Source organism: Octopus bimaculoides, chromosome 26 (assembly GCF_046866305.1).
Source record: "Octopus bimaculoides isolate indiv1 chromosome 26, ASM4686630v1, whole genome shotgun sequence".
NCBI lineage: Eukaryota > Metazoa > Mollusca > Cephalopoda > Octopoda > Octopodidae > Octopus > Octopus bimaculoides.
This window is the reverse complement of record NC_142953.1, coordinates 24,727,327-24,741,529: the sequence shown is the minus strand read 5'-3', so window position 1 is coordinate 24,741,529 and position 14,203 is coordinate 24,727,327. Positions and strand designations below refer to the sequence as shown.

General features: G+C 34.2%; 1 protein-coding gene across 1 annotated transcript in view; it reads right to left on the bottom strand.

Moving 5' to 3' along the window:
• Positions 1-8,574: 8,574 nt before the first annotated feature.
• LOC106878799 (uncharacterized) overlaps positions 8,575-14,203 on the bottom strand; it is a 7,356-nt gene continuing 1,727 nt past the window's right edge. The window contains exon 2 of the mRNA XM_089343053.1: positions 8,575-13,856. Within this exon, the coding sequence (XP_089199179.1) occupies positions 12,744-13,739 (996 nt within the window). The 5' untranslated portion in view covers positions 13,740-13,856 and the 3' untranslated portion in view covers positions 8,575-12,743. The remainder of the gene's footprint in view (positions 13,857-14,203) is intronic.

Here is a 14,203-nt window from a genome sequence, read left to right as displayed (position 1 = left end):
GAAGAAATGTATCTTGACCATACAACATAAAATAAAAACAAAACCCACAGACTCCAAATCAGGTCAGTAAGAATTAATGTCGAATTTAGAACACGTAATTAGTTATTTTTTTCCCACCCATCCTGGGAACCCCACTCTTAATAATCATTAACATAATCATACAAGACTTCAGAAATTTATTCTACGTAAGTCACACGAAGAAAACCTTATAATAGCATCAATGCAGTAACTTGTTTAACTAATTAGTATTCGAAACAATTAAATAATCAGGTGTGACACCGACATACCTGCATAGTTAAGAAACTTGCTTTACAATCACTGAGATCTAGGCTGGGTCTGGGTTAAAGCCAGGTTTGTGTTTGGGCCAATATCAGCCACGACACAAAAGCTGTGGGTCTCTAAGCATTGGAGCCCCCCCCCCCCCATTAACTCAGAGAAGCCTTAACTTTAAAATGTTTCTCAGAAATCAAATAAGTAGTCTGTAATTTAATTTTACTTATTATAATTTTAACGATTGAATCTGTTTTTTGATTTATATATATATATATATATATATATATACATATATATATATATATATATATGTGTGAGTGTGTGTGTATATATATATGTATATATATATTTCCTCTCTCTCTCTCTTTGGGAGAGAGGCACAAGCACATACAGAGACATATACACACACGGCAGTAACTTCAGCCTACCAAATTCAATCACAAAGCTTCGGTCGGCTTCAAGCTTTGTGATTATATATATATATATATATATATATATATATATATATATATGTATATATACACACACACACACGTGTATAAGGGATGACCACTAGGTGGACATCCAATATGCTAGAAAGAGGTCATCAACGACCCAACCACAAAGAAAAATAATATTCTCAAGAAAAATTTCCCAAAACACCAGAACAAGACAAAATGAGAAATATAAAATAAAGAATTAGCTGTGTACTGCAGTTTCGAACATTAACGTTTTACTTACTTACGTAACAACATCTGTGTTCTTGTTAGCATAGACATTCGAGAATCAATATAATTTGCAGAACTATACACGAATTGTCTTCATGAAATAAGGCTTGCGTACATTGGGGCTATTTTTCAAAACGCCTCAGCTCCGGTGCCTCAAATTCCAGAAACAATTCTGCAGAGAACAATTCACTGCAGTATATGGTGCCGGCTGGGGAACATAACTATTTGAAATATTATTATTTATATAGATAGGGTGATAAATTGAATAAATTGAATTTATGACCCTATCTAGATATATGTATATATATATGTATGTATATATATATATATATATATATATATATATATATATATATATATATATATGTACATGTATCTATGAGGCCTCTGCCAGGGGTGTAGCCAGCCCACTTATGCGTACCTTTCCTTCATTGGACTCTAAACTCTGCTTGTGTAGACCTGTTGGGGCAAGTGAAAGTGAAATTGTGATGGCACCTGTACCAGTGGAGCGCTAAGAGCACCGTCCGAGCGTGATTGTTGCCAGTGCAGCTGTCTGGCTTCCGTGCCAGTGGCATGTAAATAGCACCATTTGAGCATGATCGTTACCAGCGTCGCATTCCTGGCACATGAAAAGACATTCGAACGAGGTCGTTGCCAGCGCCACTGGACTGGCTCCTGTGCATGTGGCATGTAAAATACACCATTTTGAGCATGGCCGTTGCCAGTACCGCCTGACTGGCCTTCGTGCCGGAGGCATGTAAAAGGACCCACTACACTCTTGGAGTGGTTGGCGTTAGGAAGGGCATCCAGCTGTAGAAAGTCTGCCAAATCAGATTGGAGCTCCTACATTTATATATATATATATATATATATATATATTATATATAAAAAATACAAAAATGGGACAAGAACATAAAACATCCAGACAGTTATGTGATACAAAAAAGGGACAACAAAACATCCAGACAGACGATACAAAGAAAACAAGGACGGGTCATTCGGAGTTTTCTTTCCTCAGTCAAGTTCCAGATTATCTTTGCAATTTCGGCTGGTTATACTTTTTCAAATTCGATTTAAGATGTTATTTTTATAGTGTTTTAGATGCAATTTTGCATGCTTAATAATTGATGTGTGTTCTTTAATAAATTTTTATTGATTTCTTTCTGAATATAATTTTTAAGCATAGAAATCCTTAATTTCAAACATGAAAAAGAAGAAATGCATTTATTTATTTTTTTGCATGAATGCCAACTTGGACATAATGCTTCCCAAACAGCTGCCAATATCAACAGAGCATAGGTTGAAGGGTCCGCTAGTGATCAGACAGTACGACGTGGATTTGAGAGATTCCATAGTGGGGATACGAGCCTTGAAAATCAAGAAGGTAGAGGACGTCCATCCATCTTTGATGATCAGCATTTGAAAACAATAGTCAGACAAAACCTATGATAAAGTGTCAGAGAAATGTCTCATATGCTTGGTGGAAATGTTCCAACAGTATCATATCACCTGAAGAAAATTGGCAAAGTGAAAAGACTCGATAAATGGGTCCTGCATGACCTCAGTGAAAATGAAAGACTTTGGGGTTTTGCAATATGTTTTATGCTCTCTCTGTGAAACCCTAATGACCCATTTCTTGATCAAATAGTGACTTAATCAGATAGTGAATTGGTTATCACTGATGCAGTGGCTGAGTTCCTTTCAAGTGTTGGGCCTCGTGGAGGTGAGGTGGCCGAGTCCCTTTCAAACATTGGGCTCCATGGAGGTAAAACGTCTGAGTTCCTTTTGAGTGTTGGGCCTCACATGGGCAATGACCAAGACCTTTGGCATTATGTCATACTTGAATGGCAGTGAGCCGGCAGAAACGCTAGCACGCCAGGTGAAATGCTTAGTGGTATTTTGTCTGTCTTTCTGTTCAGAGTTCAAATTCCTCTGAGGTTGACTTTGCCTTTCATCCTTTTGGGAACGATAAATTAAATACCAGTTATGTACTAGGGTCGATCTAATTGACCAGCCCACTCTCCAAAAATTTCAGGCCTTGTGCCTAGAGTAGAAACGATTATGTCTTGCTTGAGAAGAAGACCCATCAAGCCAAGCAAAACTGCAGTCGTAGCAGATACCAGTGTCACGCAAATGGCATACATATGTATATGTGTATATATATATGCATGTGTGCATATGGGTTGAATACACAAGTACTCAGGCCTATATAATAATGCATCTTCTTCTTTCACCCCTTTAAAGCCTAGCCAGGCTCATGGGCCCGGTTTCTATGGAGTACATGTCCCCCCCCCCCCAGCTGGACGGGACGCCAGTCCATTGCAGCATTACTCAAGAAACAGGAAGAAAGAGAGAGAAAGTTTGGGGCGAAAGAGTACAACAGGGGTCACCACCACCACCACTGCCAGAGCCTTGTGGAGCTTTAGGTGCTTTCGCTCAATAAACACACATCCGTGCTGGTGGCACATAAAAGCACCCACTTGGCATTAGTAAGGGCATCCAACCATTGAGAAACATGCCAAATCAGGCTGGAGCCTGGCGCAGCCTTCCAGCATGCCAGCCCAGTGAAACCATCCAACCCATGCCAGCATAGACAATGGACATTAAATGACGATGATGACGAAATAACATGGTACACCCAACTATGAACCATATTACACTTACCACGGATCGATCTGTGATGACAGTAACAGCACTGTAAAAGTGCACCCCAGAAACTACCTCTTATACTCTGTAAATCACAATGCACTGATTATTGCTTGTGTTCACATGATTGTGCTGCGAGACTATATGGATTTATAGGTGCAGACGTGGTTGTACAATAAGAAGTTTGCTTCCAAAGCACATGGTTCCAGGTTCAGTCCCACTGCATGGCTCCTTGAGCAAGTATATTATTCTATATCCTCAGGATGACCAAAGCATTGTAAGTGGATTTGGTAGGCAGAAACTGAAAGAAGCCTGTCATATATATATATATATATATATATAAATAAGAGGAATAGCCACCTAGGTGGATTCCTAATATGCTAGAAGAAGACACCAATTTGTACCCTCATTATTCAATCTTTATATATATTTATGTGTGTGTGTGTGTGTGTGTGTGTTTGTGTTTGTCTCGCCCCCACCACCACTTGATAACCAGTGTCGGCATGTTTACATTCCCATAACTTAGCGGTTTGGCAAATGAGACCAACAGAATATGTATGAGGCTTAAAATGAAAATTAGTACCGGGGTTGATTCATTTCATAAAAACTTCTTCAAGGAGGTGCTCCAGCATGGCCACAATCTAATGACCGAAACAACTGAAAAGAAATGTGTGTGTGTATGTGTGTGTGTGTGTGTGTGTGTGTGTTTATCCCCCTACCACAGCTTGACAATGGGTGTTGGTGTGGGACCATTAAAAAATTATATGTATGAAATATATATATATATATATATATATATGTATGAAATATATATATATATATATATATATATATATATATATATTTTATTATATGTATTTATTTTTTCTCTTAGTTAATAATTAACTCGGACAAAATAAATTGATTAATAGATACCAGGGTAGCAAAGATAACAAAATGACTGTGGTGCAACTCCTGTTTATGAGGTAGAAACTCCGTGTTATTTTGGGTAATTGAGTAAATATATAAATTAAGTAAATGGAGTAAAACGCATATGTTAACTGAATACTTTTATTTCCAACATATGTTTCGAAGATTACAAATTATACCTTCCATAGGAATAGGTGATGTTGATAAGAATGTAATCTTCTCTTCAGGGAAATGCATAGGAACCAGCTTAAACGTAAGACTTTTTAACCGAATGTGATAACTGTAGTTAGAGAAGATTGTTACGTAATTTATTTGAAAAAGCCGTTAGAGGTTGGAACGCTACTAGATAGTACGTTGGACAAGAAGGGAAGAAAAAAAGAAAATTTAGAGTATAAAATTGGGAGATAATAAGATGATTTAAATCTGATAAAAATTGGAGAGGAATGCTTTATTTATAAATAAAGCAGATACAGTTTGAAGGAAAGTATTTATTTATATGATCCTAGCATGCATTCTAGTATTTATAATTACAGCCTATGAAGAAGTGGAGATGTGATGTTAAAAATTGTGGAGACACAATGGCCCAGTGGTTAGCGCAGCGGACTCGTGGTCGGAAAATCACGGTTTCGATTCCCAGACTGGGCATTGTGTATGTTTATTGAATGAAAACACCTAAAGCTCCACGAGGTTCCGGCAGGGGTGGTGGCGACACCTGTTGTACTCTTTCGCCCCAACTTTCTCTCACTCTTTCTTCCTGTTTCTTGAGTAACGCTGTGATGGACTGGCGTCCTGTCCAGCTGGGGAGAAAACATACGCCATAGAAACCGGGAAACCATGCCCATGAGCCTGGCTAGGCTTTGAAAGGGCACAAAAGAAAAGAGAGATGCTATAAATTAATTCTTTCAAATCATATACACCACATTGTTATTTTTCTCTATATTCTTTGCCAATGAAATCTGTAGCTTGAACAACATGGAGTCTTTGAGAACGTTATTGAACATATGGAGTTCAGATGCAATGATTATATCATGTGTCCCTGGACTGACATTTTATACATATTATGTGTGAGTGTGTGTGTGTGTGTGTGTGTGTGCATGCATGCGTGTATGTGTGAATGCATGCATGTGTGTGCATGTGTGTATACGTGTGGGTGTGTGCTTGCATCTATGTGTATGCGTGTGTTTGTGTGTGTGTATATGTGTGTGTGTGCGTGTGCAAATTCCATTACTTCTCCAGTTGTAACTTATCTTGTGCACTCACAAGCAAAACTTAGAGATGTCAGAGGCTGACTCACTCAAAATAATAATAATAATGATAATGATAATAATAGTAGTAATAATAATAATAATAATAATAATAATGATAGTAATAATAATAATAATGATAGTAATAATAATAATAATAATGATAGTAATAATAATAATAATAATAATAATAATAATAATGATAGTAATAATAATAATAATAATAATAATGATAGTAATAATAATAATAGTAATAATGATAGTAATAATAATAATAATAATAATGATAGTAATAATAATAATAATGATAGTAATAATAATAATAATGATAGTAATAATAATAATAATAATAATAATAATGATAGTAATAATAATAATAATAATAACAATGATAGTAATAATAATAATAATAATAATAATAATGATAGTAATAATAATAATAATAATAATAACAATGATAGTAATAATGATAATAATAATAACAATGATAGTAATAATAATAATAATAATAACAATGATAGTAATAATAATAATAATAATAATAATAACAATGATAGTAATAATAATAATAATAATAATAATAATAATGATAGTAATAATAATAATAATAATAATGATAGTAATAATAATAATAACAATAATAATGATAGTAATAATAATAATAATGATAGTAATAATAATATTAATAGTAATGATAATAATATTGATAATAATGACAATGATAACAACAACAACAACAACAACAATAATAATAATAATAATAATAATAATACATAGAGACACACACACACACACACACACAAATAAAAACAAATTACAGAGTATTTTTAAAAAATTTATTTTGCAGCATTTAAAAAAATATTTTTTGTTTTTTTTTTTCAAAAAAATATACATACATAGTTGTTTCAAAATATATGTGCAATAGCTAAGATAATTTATAGTCTTATTTACATGTGCTTATATATATATATATATATATATATTATGTTTATGGTGCCCTCCTGGTTTTCGCTTCGAATGTGGTATCCTTCCATGTTTATGGCGAGTTATGGATGGTTAATGCAGTCCCTATTGCTTGCTCTCTCCATCACACACACACACACACACACATTTAGAGTTATTTATATACATTGATACATTCATGTACACACACGCACACACACATCAATATACACAGAATTTAAAATTGAGCTGCTATAAGTTTCATGCTTATGATAGTATTATAGATTGGCAGGCTTGTATAGCATGCTGTGTACTATTGGGCAATCTCTCAAAGTCAAGATACAAGGCTGTGTTTATATATATATAAGCATACACGCACATGTACATGCTGTTTGTCTTTTATATATACATGGTTGATCTCCAGTATTTGATTCAGTCATCTGATCTCATCTGAATTACCTGCTCCTGATTTAATGTGTAAGTAATTGAGTATACCATAGACTTGTGTACCCTTAATGTAATTCCCATGTAGAATCAGCATGACAGAGTATGTGTGTGACAAGGTTGTATGCTTTTGAGGTCCAGTATAATCCAGCCAATGGGCTTCCATTTACCTAATTACACTCACAACGTATGGATTCATTCAGGGCCATCAAATATGATATTTGCCCATGATGCCATGCACTGGGATTTGAACCTGAAACTTCATGGTCGCAAAAATAAACTTCTTAAGCGTTAGGCCATACAGCATCTAGATTTATATACATATATCTGTATGCACACACACACACACACACACACACATGTCTGTCTGTATGTGTATACATATATGTATATTACACAAAAGAGAAAACATTTTTATTCTTTGAAATATTTACAAATTCATTGATTCATTATACCAAGAGAATCCTTCAACAACCTGAAATTGATTTTCAAATGTTCAACTAATGTAAAATATTAATGCTAATACCACCAGTATGTATACTCTTTACTGTGTGTATATAAACATCACACACATATATACATATATATATATATATATATATATATATATATATATATATATATATATGAATGTGGAATGGTATAATATTTTGCCTCAGTGAAATTTCTCAAAGTTAAAATCACTGGGCTTCACTCAGAATGCTGGGAGATCATCAGACACTGGTGTTTTGCCATGATTCAGTCTCCTCAGTTATAAATAATGCCCCAAATGTTCTGAGCTAAGCCAAAAATGCTTATTCTGATATGAAAATCAATAAATAAAACATTTACTGGTTTTTGCAAAGTTTATCCAGGTTAAAATTCATTTCATGTATACACCTGAAACAGCTTTTCATTAAAATACAAATATTTTAATTTAAGACTATTTTAAGTGTATATATTAATTAATGATATCAAGGGTAAGAACACATTAATTATTTGTGGTTGGTGGGTGGTTATAACGGGAATAAGGTGTTAGAGAATACACAAGAGCAGGATAAATGAATTGATGAATCAATAATTTTTGAAAATATAGATTTGTAATCAATAAAAAAAAATGAGTTCAGTATACAATTTTTACACTTTTTTTTACTATGTTTTTGTCCTGATTTTTTTTGTATGTCATTGTTGTTGTTTTTGATATTTTATTGCTGTTTCTTTAATTGTTTTTATTTGTGTTGTTGTTATTGTTGCCAGGGGTCACTTTAGTTCTTCATGCTACAACAGTCATTACCATTGTTGTTGTTGTTATAGAATGGCTTATTAGTATAATGACTGTGGTTGCTGCTGCTGTTGTTGTTGTTGTTGTTGTTGTTACTATGTATTGTTGATACTCTGACAAAAGTTGTTGTTTCTGTTGCAGCAGGTTATTTCTTTCTTTTTGTTTTTATCACAGCTGTCATTTTGTTTTTTTAGCCTTTGTTGTTGCCGTTGATTATAATAATGATGATGATAATGATGCTGGTGATGATGATGACGACAACAATGATTTGATAGTATAAAAAAATTCACAGGCATATTGGACACATTCTAATTTCAGCAAAGCAAATACATGAAAAAAACACAAGTTTTTAGTGTATTAAAACTTATAATCTGGGTCCAGTTTTTCACAAGGGACCAAGGGTGTTTTTTTTTTTTCTGAGATGGTTATTTGAAACAAAAGTGTATCTTATACGGCACCAAAGAGAGCAAGGATTTATTTTGCTGTTGTAATTGACATAGGTCAGGTCAGATCAGGTCAGGTCAAGTTTGATTTACACACAATGGTAAGCAGCAAAATATCTGCAAGCAACTCAAAGACCCTCTCTCTCTCTTTCTTTCTTTCTTTCTTTCTTTATATCCTCTCATAATTTCCTTAAGGCTTCTGTGATAGACAATTCAAAACATGGTAAAACAGTCTTAAATTTTCAGATTCAGAAAACATGGTTCATTTATGTTATTTTTGTTGTGTGTGTTTTGTTTTTGTTTTTATCAATTCAATCAGGTGTTTGTTAATATCTTAGAGTTGTTTCGCAGTGTCTTTGAATAAAATGGTAACAAAGAATCAAGTCTTACTTTTGCTGTTGTTGCTGTTGTTGTTGTTTTTGTTGTTGTTGTTGTTTAGCCTCTTGTGAAGCCTGGTTGAGCAGACCTATGTTCTTCCTTCTCTAAAGTGATAGGATGTGATTTGAGGAAATTTGACTGCTATTTCTAGCATGTCCAGTGGCTGTATAGTTTCCTCTTGTTTGGCTACTTTTTGTTGTTATTATTAGTGTTTTCATTGTTATTATTGTTATGTTTTTGATATTGTTGTTGTCTGATTATTTTTATTATCGCTAATGATAATAATAAGGATTTCTTTAGTAAGTGAATTGATTGGTTTTCTCTTCATCAGTGTTTGATGATTTGGTGGAATGATGACAGTCAGTTGACCAAAACATGGTTCTGTCCTCTTTATTTTTTAGTTTAGTTTAAATCTCACCAAAGTTAACTTTGCTTTTGTTTCTCCATAAAAAACAGACAGAATGAGTATCAGTTATACACGGGGGGAGCTCGATTCAACCAATTACACATGTCTTCTTCTTCAAATATTGATCTTGAATTGTATCTTGTCAGTACTTTTGTCGAAATGAAGAAGGCTGATAGGTACGAGCTGGTGGAGTGCCGATGTGAAATGCTGGATTTTTCATTGACATACAAAGCTCCAATGAGTTTGGTGGTAAATGGTAATTAGAGATGTTTGCATGTTATGAATAGCCGAAATATTTTCAAGATGTTAGCTTCTGAATTATAATACCATGTCATGTGATTTTGCATCAATATCATGTGACGGTGATGTTATGTTATGCAACGCTGGGTCAATGTAATACCATGTCAATATCATGTCAAAATCATGTCATGTAACATTATGTCAATACTACATCACGTAATGTTGATAGCATGTCATGCTATCTGATGTCAATGCTTATTGATATCATGTAATGTAATGTTATGTCAATACCATGTGATATAATTTCATGTCAATTCCACATAATGCATTGACATAACCATCACATGATGTCAATGCGATGTCATTTGAAACATGTCAACATAATTTCATTTAAAATTTTATGTCAACATCATATTGTCATTTAACTCTTTAATATCTAATCTGGCTATTTTTGGACAAAATATCCTGTCTGTTTTATATTCAAACCAGCTAGATCTTGCTTCTCACACCTACCCTACAATGTCATTCTAAAAATAAACAACTACATCATCAAAATCTCAAAGCTATGAGATGATGCATGATTAATTCAAAATAATGTGAATAAACACCACATTTGACAGTAATAATCTGAATGCTAAATGGTTAACATGTAATGTTTTTGTCAATATGATATCATGTCAAAATTCTGTTGTGTTGTAGTATGTCATTTTCATGTCAAGTGTAACAATAAACGTAGTTCTTTGTCAATACACTGTCACGTAATAATTATGTCAAATTTCATGAAATGTCATTACCATCACATGATGCCACAACATGTATAACATCCTGTCAACAGCCATGTCTAGTATAGTAAATACGAACACGACTAACAAAACCAAGTCATATGTGAAGCTACAATTGTGTACTTTCAACATAACACTCTGTCAGTCCTTTCTCACATTGTTGAAACTCTTCTGAAGCTTGGCTGCAATAACTTTTGGTTGATGAAGTCAGCGGCGGTTTGTGATCTTCTTTGACTGTTGGGAATATTTTCTGACGGCCACTGGGAAGTGTTGTGTTCTGTTAAATTAAATTACAATTTTTCAGTTGGAACAGATGTGGAAGACTTACATTATTGGAGGGTTTTGTTTTCAAGGGGCAGGGATGAAGGAAATGATTTGTTTGTTTTTTTAAAAAAATCAATCTTGCATCACATTTCTTTCTATTTAGATTTAATCTAACTTGACATCAGACTCTTTCCAACTTCAAATTTTCCCAGGGTTGACTCCTTTGACTCTACTTGACTCTGTCTGTGTCCCTTGTTTTTTTAAAATTTTTGATAAAAAAATAATCACTCTTAATTACCACTCTTCAATTATTAAGAGCACATTTAATGTATTATTGACATAATATATGTGCTTTCTTCTTTGTTATCAACAACAACAATAACAACAACAACAATCCTATCTTTCTGTTTATTAATAACAACCTGCACCATTCTTCCATTATTATCTTGTATGTTAACATTATTCATGCATTAAAGGTTCAAATCACCCACAGGAAATTCAATGCCTTTCTGGGACAACATTTATTCTACATTTCTTTAGTTTATCCACCTCATGGGAACAATAACCGTTTCGTCAGAAGATTTCACTTCCAATAGTCTTTTGCTGTCTTCAGTTTTGAACCTAAGCACCAGCTCTTTGAAGTTCTTCAGTTCTTAAACTTGACATAATCACCTGCCACACTTGATAGCATGAAAGACAGCACGGGTATATTAGATGCACCCTAATTTCAACAGCGCATTTTGTGAAGAAAATTTTTAAAATTCATAAATACAGATCATGTAGTCCCAACTTTATATACAGGACCCAGGATGGACGATTGTTTGAGACCCTTTTCCAGAAACAAAAGTATGTTTTATATACTATTAAACACAGTAATTAGTTTAACAACATTCATTAGCAGCACGTGTGTCCATGTTTTTCATTGGTTTATGATTAATTGTAATAATTTAGTGATATGTATAGTTTTACTGGTAATCATAAATGTGATTTTGTTGTTTGTTCCCTGTATGTAAGATATTGTTGTTTCAGTTGAGGAAATACAAAATCTTTAGTATCCCACCATGGGTGCATTGATGCAGTGCCGTTACAAAGGACTGAATCTTGTGTTTCTCTGTTCAGTGATTTGGAGTGAAGTTTGGAAGAAAGGTGCTATGTTAGATTAGCAACAATTAATTGCTACAACAATTTTTGGTGTTGACATTGTACTTCGTAATTGGCTTAAACGATGTCTTTGTGTTCTGAGAAAGCAACAACACTATACTTATTTTTTTCTTTGTGATCAACACTTAGAGGCCCACTTTATGCTGTTAGCAACACGTTTCCTCTTTTTTATCTTTTTGTAATCAGCTTTGAGCCATGAACATGGTTAGTAACAACAAAAGACTATTTTCTGTTGTGCTATCAACAGTCAAAGGTCTCAAAAGTCTTTTCGCCATTATGACCAAAACCAGTCTAATTATCATTAATTAGCAACCAATATGAAACTGGTCAATTATCAATATCTTTCTTTTCATAAGTCTTTCTTTCTTTCTGGTTCATTAGAAAGCATTATGGTTCACTTATTTTTTGTGAAGATCTGGAGGTAGAGATATCGGCAGTGCTCGGATTCATGGTATTGAGGTTATTTATAATTTCCCATGAAAATAGCTTTGATGATGGAAGACCTATCTCAGCAAAAAACCTCTCAGAGTTAGCATTTATTTTGATTGTGTATTGTATTGTGTTTTATGTTCAGTGTTGTGCGTCTGTACATACATTTATACATTTGTTGCTTCAACTCGGTACTCCAGTGTAATTGTGGCTACTAATAAGTGTCTACAAAGCTGGGCTCATATTGATAATAAAGCTCTGAGTTTAGTTTTGGACGAAAATCATTTGATGGGGCATACGTCCGGTAGGTCGTGTTCGAATAAACACGTTCAATTGGTTTGAGAACATGAGTTTTCAAGCTTGACATTCGAACGACGTCATTGCGTGCCGTTGGTGTCCAGTCTGGCTGGTAGCTCGATTTCTGGTAAAAGAAATGGCGTCGCACTGGAATTTCCATGGTGTCAGAGTAAGATTGCTCTGAAGGTGTCGGCGTTGATGCCATGGTGACTGTTTCTGTTGATTCGCTGAACCGAACTTGTCGCCCGGGCGACAAAACTTTCTCAGAGTCTCTCTTTATGTTAGACTTCTTTCTTGTTTTAGCAGTTGAATCAGGTATCGAAACCACCGTGACATCAGAGTTCATACGGCCCCTCAATGCAGAACCCAACTGATTTGTGTAAAACACGTCATCATTTTCAGCCAAAAATTCAATTTCAGCCTGGAACTCGCCTTCCGTATCTTCGTTATCAATTATGCTACATTTTAGGTCTTTGTTTATTTGCCTTTTCTTGCTGATTGCTTGAAATGATTCCATGCTGCTATTTGACGACACTCGTGGAAGGTTTACTGCTCCATCGCTAACGAGGGCATCGATTATTTTGTGGGTTTGGTTGCTCTTTCGTTTGCTTATTTGAGTATAGATGGAGTCTTTAGACATCTGACTATCACTATTGTCATCACTATTGGCACTGCTGCTGCTGCTGTTGTTGCTATTTTCACTGCTGACACCGCTACTGCTGCTGCTGGCACCATTGCTGTTGCCTTTCTTGGATTTACTCCCATCACTTTCAGAATTCTTAGATTTTCGAGTCTTTTTCTTCATTTCTTCATTAAGCTCTTGGATTTTCTTATTGGCATCCAAGAATTCTTGGCGGCTGATGGTGGCAGCATGTTTCTGAAGGAGGTACCTTAAATTGGACACGTTGCGCATTAGAATCTTGATGTCTTGTTTATTGTTTCTAGATGGGTTGTCTTTGAGACTAAGGCCAGATAAAACCAAGTCACCTTCCGGTTTGGAATCGCTGTCTGTTTCTTTCTCACACAATTCCTGTCATTGTTTTTTTGTGGATTTGTTTTGTTTATTTTTTTTTTGTTGTTGTTGTTATTTTTTTACCATGGAGTAAAAATTTTGGAATTACATGAAAATAGTTCCATGATGCAATATGAAATAGAACAGAAATGAAAAGGAAAAATATTAGATTTCAAATAATTAATTGAAGAATATTCTGGTAAATGCTCATAAAATGCTACAAAAACTTGGAAAATACTAAATCTAACACAACAGCACATTTTTGAAAACACATTCTAACTAATACTGTATTTTTATAGTAAAGATTGTTTGCCAACATAACATGGCAGTCCTGGTTTAGGACTAATGTTGCTGTAATTTAGCCC